The 16,908-nt window shown below is 45.5% G+C and overlaps 1 protein-coding gene across 4 annotated transcripts in view; it reads right to left on the bottom strand.

Annotated features, from left to right (window-relative positions):
* Window positions 1-2,434: 2,434 nt before the first annotated feature.
* TDP1 (tyrosyl-DNA phosphodiesterase 1) overlaps window positions 2,435-16,908 on the bottom strand; it is a 75,728-nt gene continuing 61,254 nt past the window's right edge. For all 4 annotated transcript variants that reach the window (XM_072963588.1, XM_072963586.1, XM_072963589.1 and 1 more), the window contains 2 exons: window positions 15,676-15,784; window positions 2,435-9,468 (listed from right to left, as the gene is read on the bottom strand). In XM_072963588.1, coding sequence (XP_072819689.1) covers window positions 9,395-9,468; window positions 15,676-15,784 — 183 coding nt within the window. In that variant the 3' untranslated portion in view covers window positions 2,435-9,394. The remainder of the gene's footprint in view (window positions 9,469-15,675; window positions 15,785-16,908) is intronic.

Here is a 16,908-nt window from a genome sequence, read left to right as displayed (position 1 = left end):
GATTTTCTACATAAGTAACTGTTACCTGAAATAGTTTTGCTTCTTCCTTTTTGATATTTATCTTTTTTTTTTCTTGTCATACTGCAATGGCTAGGACCTCAGTATAATATTGACTAGAAGAAGTGGGAGCAGATATCCTTGTCTTGTTCATGATCTTAGGGGAGCCTTTAGTCTTTCACCATTGATGACAATGTGGGTTTTTCAGATACCTTTTATTAGGTTGAGAAAGTTTCCTTTAATTTAATTTATTTATTTATTTGATGGAGGAGACAATCAGGATTATTTTTTATTTATTAACAGAGGTACTGGAGATTGAACCCAGAACCTCATGCATGCTAAGCATACACTCTACCACTGAGCTATATCCTCCCTCTCCTTTTATTTTTGTTTCTAGTTTTCTGAGAGTTCTTTTAAAAAATAAAGCATGAATGAGTGCTGGATTTTATCACATGTTTTTCTGCGTCTAGTGTAATGATCATATAATTTTCTCCTTTATTCTGTTAATATCTTGACTTTCCTTGATTTTCTAATGCTAAGCTAAGCTTGCATTTCTGGTAATAATTTTGCTTGGGATTCCTGCTCTTATTTCCATTCTTCTACTTCCTTTTTAGGTTTACTTTGCTTCTTTTTCCAGCTTCTTACAGTGGATGGTTAGATCAATTTTTTTAATCTTCCTTCTTTTCTTATGTTAGCATTTTATAGCTATAAATCTCCCTGTTAGCCCCAGGCTAGCTGCATCCTAAAAATTTTGGCATGTTGTACTTTCAATCATTTTGTTGAAAATATTTTCTAAGCTTTTTTTTTCTTTGACACAAATTATTTAGCAGCGTGTTAATTTCCCTCCAAATTTGTTTTTTAAGACAATTTATTTCTAACATTTTCAATGTGTTCAGAACACCACATCAATCTTAAATTTACTGAGATTTGTTTTATGTCTTAATGAATGTACCATATGCATTTGAAAAGAATGTGTTCCACAGTTGTTGATATAGTGTTCTATAAATGTCAATTAGGTCAAGGTTGTTGACAGTGTTTTTCAGATCTTTTCTCTTTACTGACATTTGTTCTAGTTATTTCTAACAATTATTGATAGAGGAGTGTTAAAATCACCAACTGTGATTGTGGAATTATCTATTTCTCCCTTGAATTATATCAGTTTTTGTTTCAAATACTTTGGAGCTGATATTAAATAGAAGCATTTATGATTATTGTATCTTCCTGATGTAGTGACCCTTTTATTTTTATGAAATGTCTCTGTCTCTACTAATACCGTTTGCCTTGAAGTTTATTTTATCTGATATTAATCTAGTCACCACAGGCTTCATTTACTTAACATTTACTTTTTTTTTTTTTTTTACTATTTTCCATTTACCTGTGTCTTTATACTTTTTTTTTTTACAAGTTTTTTTTTTTTATTATTTCAGTTTACAATGTTGTGTCCATTTCTGGTTGTGTCGTTATACATTTTAAGTGGATTCGTTGTGGGCAGCACACAGCCAGTGTTTGTTTGTTTGTTTTTTGGTCAGCTCTGACAACTTCCATGTTTTAAGTAGATTGGTCAGATAAACATTGTCCATTGCTTGTATGATGATGGAAATATCCTATCTCTGTGCTGTTTGATAAAGTGGCCTAATAAGAGGGTGACTGTTGAGCACTTGAAATGTGGCAAATGCAGGTGAAGCACTCAATTTTTAATTTTATTTAATGTTGATAACTTCAGTTTAAATATCACATGTAGCTAGTGCTAGTATGTATGATTTATGATGTAGAACCTCTGGATTCTGTTATATTCCCCTAAAAATTATTACTTTTAAACAGGCAGTTAACTTGGCTGAACTCAACTGCAAAAGTGCCTCCCCGACTGTGAGAAGTAGCTCAAATTTTAGTTCAGTTCTTGCAGCTGCGAACGCATGGCTCAGTGGTTAGCCAGAGATGTGATAGGGCTTACAGATGGAATTTGGGAATCTCCTCTCTGGCTTTCTTTTCTTTTATTTCCCTTTTCACTCTCAGAGGCTGTGGTTGCTCCAAAGCCTGTACTCTGGATCTTCAAGGAAGGAAGACTAGATTTTCCACTGGAGGTTTAGCTGCCTTGTGTGGTGCAGACTGGGACCTGACCTCAGGCCAACAGTGGTGGAAAAACAGGAAACTCACCCCGCAACGTGTCTTCAACTGTTGACTCCTCTCCAGTTTCTGCCTGCTTTTTATCCCTTTCAGTAGCTTGTTTAAAAGAAGTCTCCCACCTCAAGCTTATATTTTTCATTTTTAAGAGTTGGTTTAATAGGAGCTATTTGGCCCTGCCAGAAACCTGAAGTTATTTGGTTTCCTCCGCAACATTGGATAATGACATTTTCAAATATACACCAGAAAGAATTTTGAGTCGCAACCTAGATTGTACAATTAAATTTTCCTATGCTTGCTTTATCATATATCTACTCATCCTTTAATACACCTCATTTAAAAGCATTTCAGAATAAATTGCAGACATCAGTACACTTGCCCTGAATACTTGTGTTGAACTAGAGTTCAACCAGTTTTTCTTTTGATGTAGAATTTCACATACAACACATGTATCTGAACATGTACATTCTTTGAATTTTTAAAAGCTTTATTGAGCTATAGTTTACATACAATAAAAATGACCAATTTGGTGTATAATTCAGGTGGTTTGTAAAGTGTAACCAATGCCTCCAATCATGATAGGAACATTTCCATCAACCCCAAAAGTCGATGGAGCCAATCCCCTCTCCCCACACCTGCACTTACTTTTAAGGCCACCCAGTTCTGCTTTGAGCAGGAGCCAGAGTACCACTCCAAGAGGAATTAGAGGCCAAGGGGTGCCAAATGTGTCCTGGAATGCCAGAGAAGGGGATGGAAAAGTGGAGTCAGCACTCCTGGGTTCTTGAGAAGTGTTTACCGGTTATTTCTAGAGGGTGTTAAGTGGCTCATTGAGCTCACATGGATCATTCCCCTCTTGAAAACCAGATTCTGCCAATCCAAACACAATTAAAGATGCTCATTTCTTGAGTCCAACTTGTGGATCAGAGGAGTCCAGGAAGCCAGGAGCTCACTCTGTCAAGAATGCAAACTTGGGCAGTTCAGAGACCCCTTTGAGCCTCAGTTTCTTCATCTGTAAAATGGACCTCCTACCAGGGCTGAAGCATCAGCTCACTGGTGGGGTTCACATGAACCTGGACGCCCCCACCCACCTCAGTCCCACTCAGCCTCCGCGAGGACCCCTCTTTCCCAGAGGCAGCCAGCCTGGTAGATCCAGTGCTCTTGGGGCAGGAAGGCAGTGGGGCAGCTCTGCAGATGTTCAGGGCGTGTCTGAGAGCCTGGGGGCGGGGTGGGGGAGGGGGAGACTTCCCCGTGAACAGAGCCCCCTACCTGTGGAATCCAGAGGGCCAGCCACCCTGCTGCAGCCAGGACTCTTCAGTCTACCACCATCTTTCAGAAACAATCTGCTTTTAGCAGTTTGGAAGCAATATTTGTAAGAAGTAGCTAATTTTTCAGAAGGCATGAGTTTTATTTTTGACCCTTGAATAACCATTCTCTAAGTGCCCCTAGGAGAGACTGCCAGTTCCAGCATTTAACAAGAATCATTTTGATTTATATTTAGGGAGTTCTTGTCAGTGCTTAAGGGCACCGTTTCATGTGATTCTTAGAATTCCATGAGGCAGGAAGGATAGGTATGAGCCCTACTTAAACAGATGAGAAAATGAAGGCTCAGAGACATCACATGACTTGCCTAAGGTCTCACAGGGTGGAGGGAGCAGAGGTGGGACGAGACAGTTCTAATTAATCCTGAGTGAGTCACTTCTCAGGATTTGGTCAGACCTCAGGCCATCACCCACGTGACCACCTGTCTTCTTTCAGAGGTGAACTAGCCAACAGGGTTAGACTGTAACCCTGCACCCACTCATAGACACTGAAATGGAAATAACCTTACTTTGTGCTATATACATTTTCTACTATATTTCATTTACAATTGCTGGTCATGATTGTGCTCTACACTGGTCTTTGACACAACATTGTAAAATGACTATAACTCAATAAAAAAATGTTAAAAAAATTGCTGGTCATGACACCCTAAATTGATTCATGAGTCACTAAAGGGTTATGATCCAAAGTTTGAAAAATCACTGCTCTAGAACACTCAAGTTCTTAGGGTCCACTTTTATATGCAGCTTTTCCGAGAAACTTGGATTTTAACATTCTCTTCTTGGTTTCCTTTTGCTTTTAAATAAAAGCTGCATACTCACATTATTTAAGAATGAAGCACAAAAAGTTCCACTGGCACAATATTAATACTTCACCCAGTGAACTTCTTGCTCTGGGGTAGACCTCAGGCATTTTCCACCTGTCTTTGGAGAACTCTGCACCGGCCCCCGTCCTCAGCAGGGACAGTCCGTGGTCTGGAGTGCCTGCATCACGTGACTCACCCGACCAATCAGATGTGTCAGGGGACTTTGGCAGGAGCTGCTGGGAAGGTATCTTCTTTTTTCTGGAATGACTAGCTGGACATGATATAGTACCCTGGAGCTGGGGGGAAGGGTGTGAGAGAGTGGGAATTTCAGCCTCCTTGTGGAGACGGCTTGCTTGCGAATGACGTCTGTATTCCAGAAAGCAGAGCTGAGCCGTGGAGGTGGACTCGGTTACATCATGATCCTCTGGCTCCAGCATTTGCTGGACTTTTGTTAAAGTCTCTGCCATCGCTTAAGCCTAAATAATACGGTTTCTGTAACTATAAAAGCATCCTGACTAATGCATTCTTTCATAAAAATAATAAAGTATCATTAAATGTATAAGCTTTTAAATTTTAGTAATATCAACTATCTGAAGAAAATAAAATCAGCATTCAGCTGACAGGTTAATTTCTAAAGAATCTGTGAACATGGCCACTCAGGTCACAGAGTGGCATCATCTGTGTCCTTGGGGCCACAAAGGGACACACGCTAGTTCTGTGACCTTGAACCTTATTTTCCCCTCTTCATAAAATTAGGTATAACCTGCCCCATGATGTATATAAAGTTACCTGTGATCATAAACCATAAATTCCCTATGGATGCAATTTCTTCTTTGCCCTTCTCTTCTGAGCTTCTGTGGGTACTGAGAGAACTGGCCACTGCCACTGGGCTCTCCAAAACCCTTGCTACGAAGAGAACAGGGAAAACTGAGCCAAACACCTTCAACCAATTAACACCAGACTGCAGTTTCAATAGAGCTTCTGGTAGACCTAAAGGGACTGGAGTGTAATTTATACACAGCAATTGGATTCCGCATTGAGACACACTTGCTTGGAACCCTGTAAAAACTGGAATACAGACTGCACACAGACTTGAAATGCTTTGGCCCCATCACTGCTCACCACCCCTCCTTAAATGTATGAGGTGCCCTCGTTTCAACACATCCCTGCACCCCACTTCCTGGGCTGCCTCTTTCCCTCCCCTCTGCAGCATCCTCTATGCTGCCTTCTCTTCTGATGTTTGGCCTAATCCCTTCTCTCTGTGCTTTAGATCTGGTGCGTCAATGCAAATGCCAGGTTTCAGAGAACTTAAAAGAACATACTTAACATGGCAAAGTTTTCAGCCCTCGATGTTCTTACTTGGAAGGAACCGGCTCCACTGTCATGTTCTGGCTTTGATGACTCTGGCTCGGTCCTGCACGCTCACGTGGCATTCAGTGGTTGATTTTATGCACTGCTATCTGGTTGTAGCACCAACCACACACAGTTACAGTGGATGAAAGTGCACCCGATTTTGTAGCTCCAGTTACAGATCATGTATGAGGCCTGCCCCTTGTCTGGAGCTGGGGACACGTGCCACACCTGCCGCCTGGTTCCTCACAGCAGAATCGCCCGGGTGCAAATCCCAACTCTGCCATTTGCCAGCTGTGTGCCTCTCTGGACAAATAATCTGTTTCCCCATCTGTAAACTGGTGGTGTTTTCTTAGAAAGCGAAATCTTAATTTTATGGGAGAAAAAAAGTTGTGACAAAATCAAATCTAAAATCCTTATTTTAAGCATATGGAATCCGATGCAGAAACCACACTCATTTGAAAAGTCATGTGATACTAATTTCTATTAACAACTATTTAACTTCTACACAAGAACCCAGGACAATGAAGCTGGGTTCCTGTTGCTCACTGTGGAACCTTATGTTATTTGAGAGAAAGCTGATACAAGAATTAAACGGAAAGCACTTAAACACTGGTGTCAAAACTTAGGAAGAACCCCCAGGAAATTATTAGCTATTACTATTATTATGAAGAAAAATCCAGCCCACCAAATCAGTGGACTTTAAGGTTGATTTCTATTAACTACGTTAAACCAGGAATCTTTTCCCAGGAGTATGATGATAAAAAACATAATTTAAAAATCCCATCTTCCTCCCTCACCCCAAAAAGCTCATGGCAGACCCTTCCTCTCTTCATCAGGGAATAATGTGGAGCATGAGGGGGACACAGAGTCCTCCTGCCAAAATGGCATGTGACTTCTTTTAAGTCCGGGTTGACAGACTTTGTCTCAAAAAATTGGGGGGTTCTCTTAACCACTCAAGTATTCAGAATATTCTGTTGAAATGTATCATATAATGTGGAAATCTCATTTAGTCTTTTGCCTAAGCATCCATCTTTGCAAGAGGATGTTAGGTAAGATTTCAAAATAAGATAACTTATGAAAAACAGGCAGCAGTTCCTTTCAGCCACACGCAGAGAAACTCCTCACACAGACGACGAGTCTCCTATCTCGGCAGTTTACAAAGAAGCAAGAGGCTGGATTCCTCTATGTGGAGGTTTCCCTCAGCAGGTATAAAGTCACTGGATAAGTGTTTCCATGAGATTTGAAAGGGTAGGAGGAGGCAGGAAAAAGGAGGCACGCAGGGCCAGACGGGGCAGGACCGCTTGTCTTCCGTGTTCCCGTGTCGATTACTCCTGGGGCGTTACTGTATTTTCCACATGTGCCACTGGCTGTGCCCAGAAAGCTCGTGGTACTGACCCTACCTATGCTGGCCTGGCCCAGCCCTGCCTCCCTGAGCCCATGCTGCCCAGGGCAAGGGGCACAGGAGGCTGCTGTCTGGGGTTGGGCCTGGACACCCACCTGCACATCCCTTGACCGTGAACTTCTCCTTATGGCACACACCCAGCCCATCCTACAGAACTTGTCTCTGCTTCCAGAGGGGCCGTCTGGGTCCCTGCTGGGTCTAGAGCGCCACTCCAGGTGCGGCTATGGACCAGGCCAGTCTGGGTTAAGTACAGGAAGTAAAAGTCAGCATTTAGAAACTTCCTTAGCAATTTGTCAGTGCCCTGATACCCAAGCACCAGCTCCTGTGTTCTACAGAAGTATCTGTCCACAGTGGGTTGGGGGAAACGGGTCCATCTCCTCAGACACTGTCCACCACACTGCCCGGGAAGTACAGAACAGAGCCTGGATGCTGCCAGACCTGGGTTCAAATCCGGGTGAGAGTCTAGAAGTGTGACCTTGGACAAGCACTTTACTGTTTGAGTCCAGGTTTCCTTCCTATTCCAGTGCAGAGTCCAGGGTGACAGCTGCAGTAGCAACTCCTGTGCAGGCCACCTCCAAGCAGGTGCATGTCCCAGCTACCCAACCCGCTCAGTGACCCTCTGCAACAGGGATAATTACCACCACCTCATCTTACAGCAGAGGCACAGAGAAGGGGTGGTAAAGCTGGGGTTCAAAGCCGGGCAGCCTGACTCCAGCTTTGAGCCCCAACCCACTTTGCAGTCATGTGGGTCAGATGAGCGATGTACCCCAGCCCATCAGCCTTCCATCTGCCCCGGGCATCCTGACTGGCTGGGTCCCGGGCAGCCCGGGCTTTCTGGGTCCTGCCCCTCAGAGCCACCCAACCCCCCATGGCAGCTGTGACGTTGCCTGGGGGCTTGCGCTGCCCCCATCCAGGATGGGACTGCCGTGCTGGTGAGAATCCGAGGTCCTTGGCCACAGTCCTGTGGGCACCCACCTCAGACTGCTGGCTGCACCGCTATGTCGGCCTCTTCTGCCAGCTCAGGACGCCCTCCCTGTTGCCTTCCAGGGCTGCTGGGCTCATCTGATGTAGGGTTCAAACGTTCCTGAAGTAGAAGGCAGGGTCCAGAAAGGCTTAAGCTTTACTTTTCTTTCCTGCGGAATGAACTGGTTAAATGAATCCAGTGTCTTTTTAACTTTTCTTTTTTTTAAACATTGCAAAACAAAACACCTTCCAAACAAACCACCCAGATAATATCTTTTACGGAACCCAAAATGCAAAACAGATGCTGCAGGGCTTCTCTGACGGGAGGAAGGAAGGACAGCCCTCAGCCCGGCACCCCCAGCCCCCGTCACAGGATCGCCCCCGCCAGTACCCTCCCCACCCCGGCAGCTTCCCGACGTGAGCATTTGGCCTCTGAGGAACAGTGTGAAAAACTAGTATTTAAAAAAAAAAACTTTCAAAATTAACATTCAACTCTATTCTAAATTATAACAAGAAGCTGATGACAAACTAGAAATGAGCCTCACGCAGAGGAAAACGAGGAGGCCGAACACTATCTGAGGGGAACCCGGGCACACGGACACAAAGCAGGAAGACACGCGTAGCTCTGACCCGGCAGCCAGGACCTCGGGGACAACCCTAAACTCCCCTAAACTGCTCAGTTCCCTCACTTGTGAATTGAAGGCACCAAGCGAGTTCACCTTTCAGGGTCTCTTCGAAGTAAAATACTTGTGTGCTTTGTGTGATCATACTTAGTGTGATTCTGCGAGCTGTCCTTTCTGGAAATCTGTGGGGCTGGAAGAGACACTCGTCCACTGTGTGGGATGGGCGAGGAGAGGTCCATCCGCAAGCGGCGAGGCAGCCAGCCCGGGGCCGGGGGGGGGGGTACATCGTGCAAAGTACAGGGTGACGACGGTCAACACAGTTCATGGCACCTGGGGAGCCACGCCAGCCTCAGCGACACATGCGACCCCTGTCCAGCAACCTCGGGGCTCAAAGCTGACAGAGGGCTGCTGAAAGAGGCCGCAGTCCTGCTCTGAAAAGTTTCAGCTGAATGAAGAGCACTTTTCTTGACGGGGCACAACTCAGTCGGCCTGACCCCAGCGTGAGAGTCCACATCGCTAGGAGGGTAATTTCATGTCTGTATATTCTTTAAACATTGTGAAGTTTAATAGCTTTTACTCCAAAGCATAGAAAAGGGAATTAAGAAAATATTTACCTTTTCTAAAGTGAGAATGTCAATAATGAACATTAAAAGTACAGCCAACATCCGTGTCTGACAGACTGACCTCTACACAGAGATCTGTAGTTCTGCAGATAAAACATTCAGGGAAGCGACTGTTCTGTACAAACAAGAACATCCAATGGCTGGGGCTCAGTGTCTTGCACCTAAACGTCACAGTGCTTTAACTTGCTCAGGAGGGGACCCACATGTTCCCGTGTGTATCTGGTGCTTTGATATAAGGAATGTTCCAAATCCATGGCCGATCTGTGGGGGTAAACATATTATGTAAGTGTAATACTTGAAATGGATTACAAAAAATTCACTCACCTGATAGGATAAACTACCCATGGGCCGGAGTCTACAAATCGTGAAGAGCCGTTTCTGAACCAACCCCAGCTGAGAGCCCTTTCGGGCAACAGCTTCTAAGAAAGGTTCGTGTTAAGACACAAGGGAGTGGCCGTGGGAGCAGGCTGACGCCCGGGGTGAACGCTGGCTCGCTGCTTACGTTGACAAGTCTCTTCACCTCCTTGAGCCTCAGTGTCCTTATCGCTACCTGCAACGTGGAGCTGTCACGAGGATTAAACGAGAGAAATCCGTGTAGTGTGCAAGGCGCAGTGTCCAGCAAGGAGAGACCCTAAGCAAGGGCAGCTATTATTTTCTTAAGAAGCTGGAAAAACCAACGGTCACAATGGCTAGTCAAGGGCCACTTTTCTGCTCTCAGCTGGTCATGGTTGCACAGAACCAAGAGGTTCAGTATCACATCCCTGAAATGTTTTTGTTCTGTACCCTGAGGCTAGTAACTGATGAGGCATGGGGGTCTCTGCATGATGACTGCAGACCGGCGTCGAAGGGGGCAACACGCCGCGGTACGGCACAACGGGAAGAGGACCTAGGTTGAATCCTGCCTTCATCCTTCTCTGCACCCTGGGGAAGGCTTTTGGATTTTGGCCTCAGGTTCCCCATCTGGGAAATGGGAGTTAATTACACTAGCAACCTCCCAGGATTATTGTGAGGCACAGACAAGAGAGCGTCTGTGAAAGTTCCCGGTGTGTTGCAGGTGCCCGATAAACGTGAGCTTTTCTTCCTTTAGACGTACGTCTCAGGAATTGAAAAAAATTGGAACAAATTGCTTTCACCACACATCACTACTGCCAGAGTCAAACTGTTTCAGAATAACCACAGCAATGTCGGTAGAGCGTAAATTCACTGCAAGGATTACAACTAAATCCCTAGATCACCACCCTGATAAATACGAAACGACAAAACAACTCGGAAGGGTTGAGGGCTGACAGTACACTGGCTTCTTAACAGGTCAGTGGAGGTGGACCATCCACCACGGCTGCTCAGCCCCGCCAACTGCCCTGGGGGAGGCTCTCTCCTCCTCCTGAGCAGAGGCAGATGGCAGCTGGGAGGCAATGGTATCTGCTGCTACCTTCCGCCCAGCCTCGCTGTCTGTGTTGAATAATCACAGAGCCAGCACAGACGGCAGCACCAGCAGGATGCGCAGGAGAAGCAAGCCAAAGACGGCAACAAGCTGTCGGCGCCCTGTTCTCTTGTCTTTGGCCTTGAGATGGTCTGAAAGCAAGAAACCACACTTTTTAGAGAACATAAACCTGGGCCTGCCTTACCTGCTTGTTTCTTGAAGGGTGAGGGTCTGGCAGGGCTAGACACCTGACTCCCTCGCTACTCACTGGCCTTCGGAAAGCACCCGTTCTCTGCCTTTGGAAACACCATCTTCTGAGGCTGAACTTCCTGTATTTGCCCCTTCCCCTGAAGACTGCTCTGCTGGGTAATGTCAGCTCTGCTTCATCCCCGAGGCAGGGGCACTCCGACCTCTGCCATGTGAATAGCTATCAGAGACTCCTCACCAGTGCAGGATCTGTGATGCAGACATTTGCCAGTGAGTCTGTACCTTAAAGACCACCACTGCATTCAGAGTGGACCCTTGAACAGCTTGGGTTTGAACTGCGAGGGTTCACTTATATGTGGATTTTTTTTTCAATAAATGCATACTATACAGTGGTTGGTTGATTCCGTGGATACAGAACCGAGGATACGGAAGATGGATATGGCACTTGAGCATCTGTGCATTTTGGTATCCGAGGCAGGTCCTGGAACCAATCCCCCGAGGATACTGAGGGATAATTACTCCTCTCCCTCAAAACTAGCCAACAATGACCAAGTGAGGACCTGGTAACCACCCAGCTGGCAAATGTCGATACTCTGCTTTATTAATGAGCAAAATGTCTGCATTTCACGGGCTGATCCCTTCCCAGGCTGGCTGGAAGGCCCTCCACTCCCTTGGGGGAAAGCCACAAAGAAGGCCAACAGGGAGGTGAAAAGAAGGGGGCTGTGATTCCGCTGTGCTCTACCCATTACTACTGGAAATCAGCATTAACAGTTGCTGGCTTAGATTAGTCTATCCTCAACTGTCCCATGAGAGAACAACTTGCCTCACGATAGTCGTGCCTGTGTATGTAACACCTGCTGAGTGATGGTCAGAGGCCAGGTACTCTGCTAGATGAAGGGCCTCTCAAGTCTAGGTCCAGCGGGGCAGACAGACAAGTGGGCGTGCCCTGCCTCTGGACCCTGAAGTCCAGCATGTCCACGTGGCTGTTCCCTGACCGGGCCGATGTGGGACTTGCTGGCATATTTTTCCGGGACCCACCCCCCAGCAAGCTGGCCTGGGGCCTGGCAACTTGCATCCTCGTCACGTTCTAAAGGTGATCTTGACACAATCTGTTTGCCATGTGAGGCTAAAGGGATGAGAGATGGACTTTTTTTCTGGAACACGATGGAAGGACTTAAAACAGGAGACGGAGTGATCTGATGAGCCTGGCAGCAGCATGGAGGGGGGCGTCCGGGGGAGGAGAGCGGAAGGGACATAAAACAACAGCACAGTCAAGATGAGAGTCCAGGTGAGGCTAGCTTAGGGCTGCAACAGGAGGCCAGAGAAAGGGGACAGCCTTGGTGGGGGGGGGGGCGGGGGTCCTCTCTGTGTATCCCTCTGGTCAGGGACTGGGTGCACCTCACATCTCTTTGTAACACCAGAACTTAGCCCCCCACGGCTGTAGCATACATGGTATAGTGTGTGATTTAAAATGTTGGTGATTGTGCTTTAGAAAGGTTTTCTTATAAAAATACATTTCCTATTAGCAAAATGGGTTTGTTAGGCAGTTAGATAGAAATGAGCACTGGGTAGGGGGAGAGGAAGAGGAAAGGAACAACCCAGAAAATAACCGTACGTCTGCACTCAGGATAAGGGACTCCAAAAACTTTTTCTTTCTCTAAACGAGGGCCAGCAAAGGAAGCCAGCTGAAATTAAATGCTGCAGCTGCACAGAAGAGAAGGACCCGGCATAACTTGACCCAATGCTCATTATAATGTAATTAACATTGCAGTTTGAGCCCCCTCCAGTAGGTTTCTCTGTGTGCTTCATGGGTAAGAACCTGCCCAAAAGGGGATGGACGTGCTAGCTAGTGCACAGGAACCTGAGCTGTCGGTCAGCCTGATCACTCAAAGAACCTGAGCCGCTAATCAATCAATCACACACACAAAAAAAACGCCTCCAAGCCAGGATGTAAGACAGAAAAACAAAGGAACAGTGCCATTTTTTCCTGTCTTGGATTGGCCCGCTCCAAATTTTTGGGAGTGTACTATCTTTTGTTTTTTTTTTTTACTTTACTAATAAAAATCTTGCTTATACCACGCTTTCTGTCTCTTGCTAAAAATTCTTTTTTTTCGGGTGACTAAGAACCAAGGTAATTCTTATTTCCCTTTTCCTGGTAACAGGTTTGGTTAAGCATAACTTTTCATGAGGCGTAATATAAACTTGAGGGCAAGGATCTGTGTCTCTCTTGTTCACGGATAGATTCCAAGCACCTACAACACACTGTAGGTTCTCAGTGACATACCTGCGCAGAGAGAATAAGCAGTGAGCGCTGCACAAAGCAAGGCATACCTGTAGCTGAGTCTTTGCTTTTGCTTTATCTGACCAATTTCTTGGCGTCAGGAAGCCTGGTGGTCTCTCGCACTGAACTGGGATTTGCTCACAGCAAGGTGTTTCTCTGCTAAGCTTTTCGTACAGTCTCCTGATTTTAAAATTACTGAATGAGATCTTACACGTCACAGTAGCTTGGACATCACTTATTCAAACGAAGTGCTTTTGCAATGTTCTTAACCATGCAACTTTTCCAAATCTTGGTAAGATGTTTTTAACCCTGAATGTTGGCTTTATTGGAAATGGTGATGTCTGAATCACTGGCATTAATCTACGTGCCACTGAAGCAGTGTGGAAGGTGAAACAGTACCAATAAAAAAAAAAAAGAGGCTCCAGTCTCACTTGTATGCATTTCAAAGCAAATGTGTAAATAATAGAAAAGTCAGCTAAACAACGGAAAACTTCTGCCTGCTGGCCAAATGAAAGGTTTATTCTTTTCATTACTCAGTCTAAGCCACTACTCAGTTGTAAACTTTTAAGTTCTTGGGAATGTTTTTTCTGTTGGAACTGAGGGGACCTCAGGGTATTTTTAAGACTCCTCTCTCTCTTCCCTGCTTGCTTTCAAAGTCTTCTGGACGATAGGATTAAAGGGAGGGGGTGGAGTCCCAGCCAAGGTTCCAGGCTGGGGGTGGTAGGTATAAGGCCAAACTCCAGGAGGTTAAGCCTATGACCATCACAGTGAGTCCCCACTTTCAAGGTTTAGTTAGGAGAACTTACGTTAAAAAAAAAAAAAATGAAGGAAAAAGAAGGACGGACTGTGAAGACCAGAGAAAGAAAGAAAAGACAAAGGTGAGCACAAAGCCAGAAAGGAGGGGAAGGTCTCCGGATCACACCTCGTTAGGGACTCTCCTGCACAAGCCTCAGGCTCTTCCTGCCGCCAGCTCACCGTGATGTCATGAGGAGTGACATCAATCCACTGTCATAACTGACCCTGACTTTTAGTAACAGGAACAATGGCTAACGGGAACTGACTGCTGACTTGGAGCTGGACGCCGTGCTCAGTGCTTCACAGCTCTCTCTCGGTCACTCTGCAACAGTGAACTATGTATGACATTAAGGCCTAGAGGAAACAAACAGCTGCCCGAGGTCACATAATTCACTGTTGGGTTGGTGCATAAACATGGCCTGGATCTAAAGCAACGTTTCCTGTGTGTGTGTGTTGGGGGTGGGGAGGAGTGGTCACAGATTCCTCGAAATTCTGATAAAACTTATATAATCCTACTGGTAAAAAATGAATATGCGTGCATATACAACACATTTAGAGGACTCAGAAAAGTGCACATGGCTTGGAAAGAAGGGAGCAAGAATGCCTCCCCAAAGTCAGTCTCCACACAACAGTCACCTGCAGGAGGCAGGATGGCGCACAGGATGGCATGAGGTGGGGTGAGCTTCGTCAGATGTGCCGATGCATAAATGGGTCCATCAGAAGCGGCAGGTTTGGTTCACCACGAAAGCCAGAGGGCGAGTGAAGGCGGGGAGGTGGCTAGAACCCAACCACTGTCCAGGGAAGGAAGGGACCCACTGGGCAAGGCTGACGCTATTAGGGAATCTGAGATTTTGGAGTATTAATGGAAGAACCTCAATCAAACTTTCCAGTCCAAACCCACATCTTCCCCGTTCACATTCAGCATTCGCTGCCAGTTTAAACTAATAAACTCGCTCCGATTATACACCTCTTCCTGTGTGAGTTAGGTTATGTGTGAACCTGCCTCAAAGACTTTCAGACAGCTGGTGGATGGTGCCGCCTTCCTCTAAACACAGTGAGAACCTCCACCGACTTGCCACTGACTTTCTGCTGTGAAAAGTCCTTGGTCGCTGCCCTTAAAGTCCTATCGAGCGTAGCAGTTTTCAAAGCGTGGCCTGGGGGACGCCTTTTTAAGGGGGTGGTGGGGATGCTTGTAAACTCAAAATTATTTTCATTATAACACTAAGCCATTATTTGTCAGTCAGTTTCTCATGAGTGTACAGAGGCTACGTGACATGTGACATCACAACAGAGGGGCTACGTGAATCCAGCTATTCACCCAGATGGTAAAGAGGTCTGCAAAAAATGCAAACAATGCCATCTTCCTCACTAACTTTCTCTGGAAATAATCATTTATATATATATATTTATATATATATACACATATATACACACACACATATATAGATATAATTATCTTAAAGCTAATTAATAATGAAAAATTAACTGGTTTTACTTTCTGATACAATAAATATCAACAGGTATAAAAACCCATGTAAATAACAGCTCTTTGGGGTCCTCAACAATAAAATGAGTGCAGAGAAGTTGCAAGACCAGCCAGTTTGAGAGCTGAGCTCCAGTGGCAGGGCAGCAAAGGGGCCTGTGCAAACCTGTGCTTCCAGAGCATTCCAGGAGCCAGGCTCCCACTGAGAGCCCAGTGGCTTCCCCTGGGCCCGTGTGTTCCTGCTTTGGTACACACACCCATGTCTCCCTCCACGTGTCTCACCTTTACTTCCATACAGCTCTGGAGGCAGGTCATACGGCACAGGAAAGGAGGCTGTTGGCTCCTGGCTCCCCGAGAAGAGTTTCTGTTTCACTTTGAAGCTGTCCAGACCCTACAGACACAGAAGGAATCTATAATTGCATCCCCGTTTTCTGGAAAAAGATCTCAAGAAGCAATGATATCTTTATGGCACAACAAAATGCAAGTTATTTCAGAGCTATTATTGATATTCAATAGGTCAAATGTATTTAGGAACTGCCCCCACCCAAATTATTCTTTCCTAAAAATAAGAGAGGTCCAAATTTTAGGAAATAAATTATAGCAGTTTGTAAAAGTTTAATAAAGGATATAAAGATATAATAGAGACAATTTGGATGGTATAGCCCATTTCTACTAACCTCGACGTACAGTTTACAGGGAATGTGTATAAGACACTGTATAAAAATACCTCAAAATGCTTTCAATATTGCTATAGTAACAGGCTGCTCACTCTGGTGAAGAGGAAATAAAAGTTGCTTTCACGCATAATGAAAGTGTTCCAGTATGATGTGACAGGAAAATACAAGTGAGATCTTTTCAAGACCTACCAAAATGGAAAGCTTATTCCAAGAACTCCAGAGAAGGGTAGTAGTAATTTTGGATCTTAATCAGGGTGCAAGTTCAGGTTCCACAGGCCACTGCACACATTCCACTGCCTCTCACCTGGGGCCTGCGCAGGAGTGTGGGCGCCTGATACGCCAGCTTCAGTCTCCCATCTCCTGGCCCCCAGTGTCCTAGGAACTCCTATACAGAGCTAGGACCCCAGTTCCTATTTAGGTGATGACTTAAACTTAGTAGGGGAGGCTGCTCATGGGCACATAAGAGTCAGAGTTGAGTTAACCAGGGCTTTGGGCAATCTGAGTTCGAGCCTCTGTCCTGGTACTTGTGAGCTGTGTGAACGGCTCATGTTTGCATCCATTCACCCCACACAGTATTTCTTGAGTCCCCCTTGTGTGTCTGGTGTGGTTGCCAAGCACTGAGTGTTCAGGTGTCACCACAATTGTCAGGATCCCTGTCCTTGTGGGATGTCTGGTCTAGTGGGGAAACGTTAAACAAATGCATTTACTAAAGTAAAATAAATTGCAGTCAGCTTGTGATAAGCACTATGAAGAAAAACGGGCATACTAGAAGACAGAACAGTATGTCTGGTTTAGATTTGCGGGGAGGGGACGCTCAGTGGAAGCCTCCCTAAAAAAG

Source organism: Vicugna pacos, chromosome 6 (assembly GCF_048564905.1).
Source record: "Vicugna pacos chromosome 6, VicPac4, whole genome shotgun sequence".
NCBI lineage: Eukaryota > Metazoa > Chordata > Mammalia > Artiodactyla > Camelidae > Vicugna > Vicugna pacos.
This window is presented reverse-complemented; position numbering and strand designations above follow the sequence as displayed.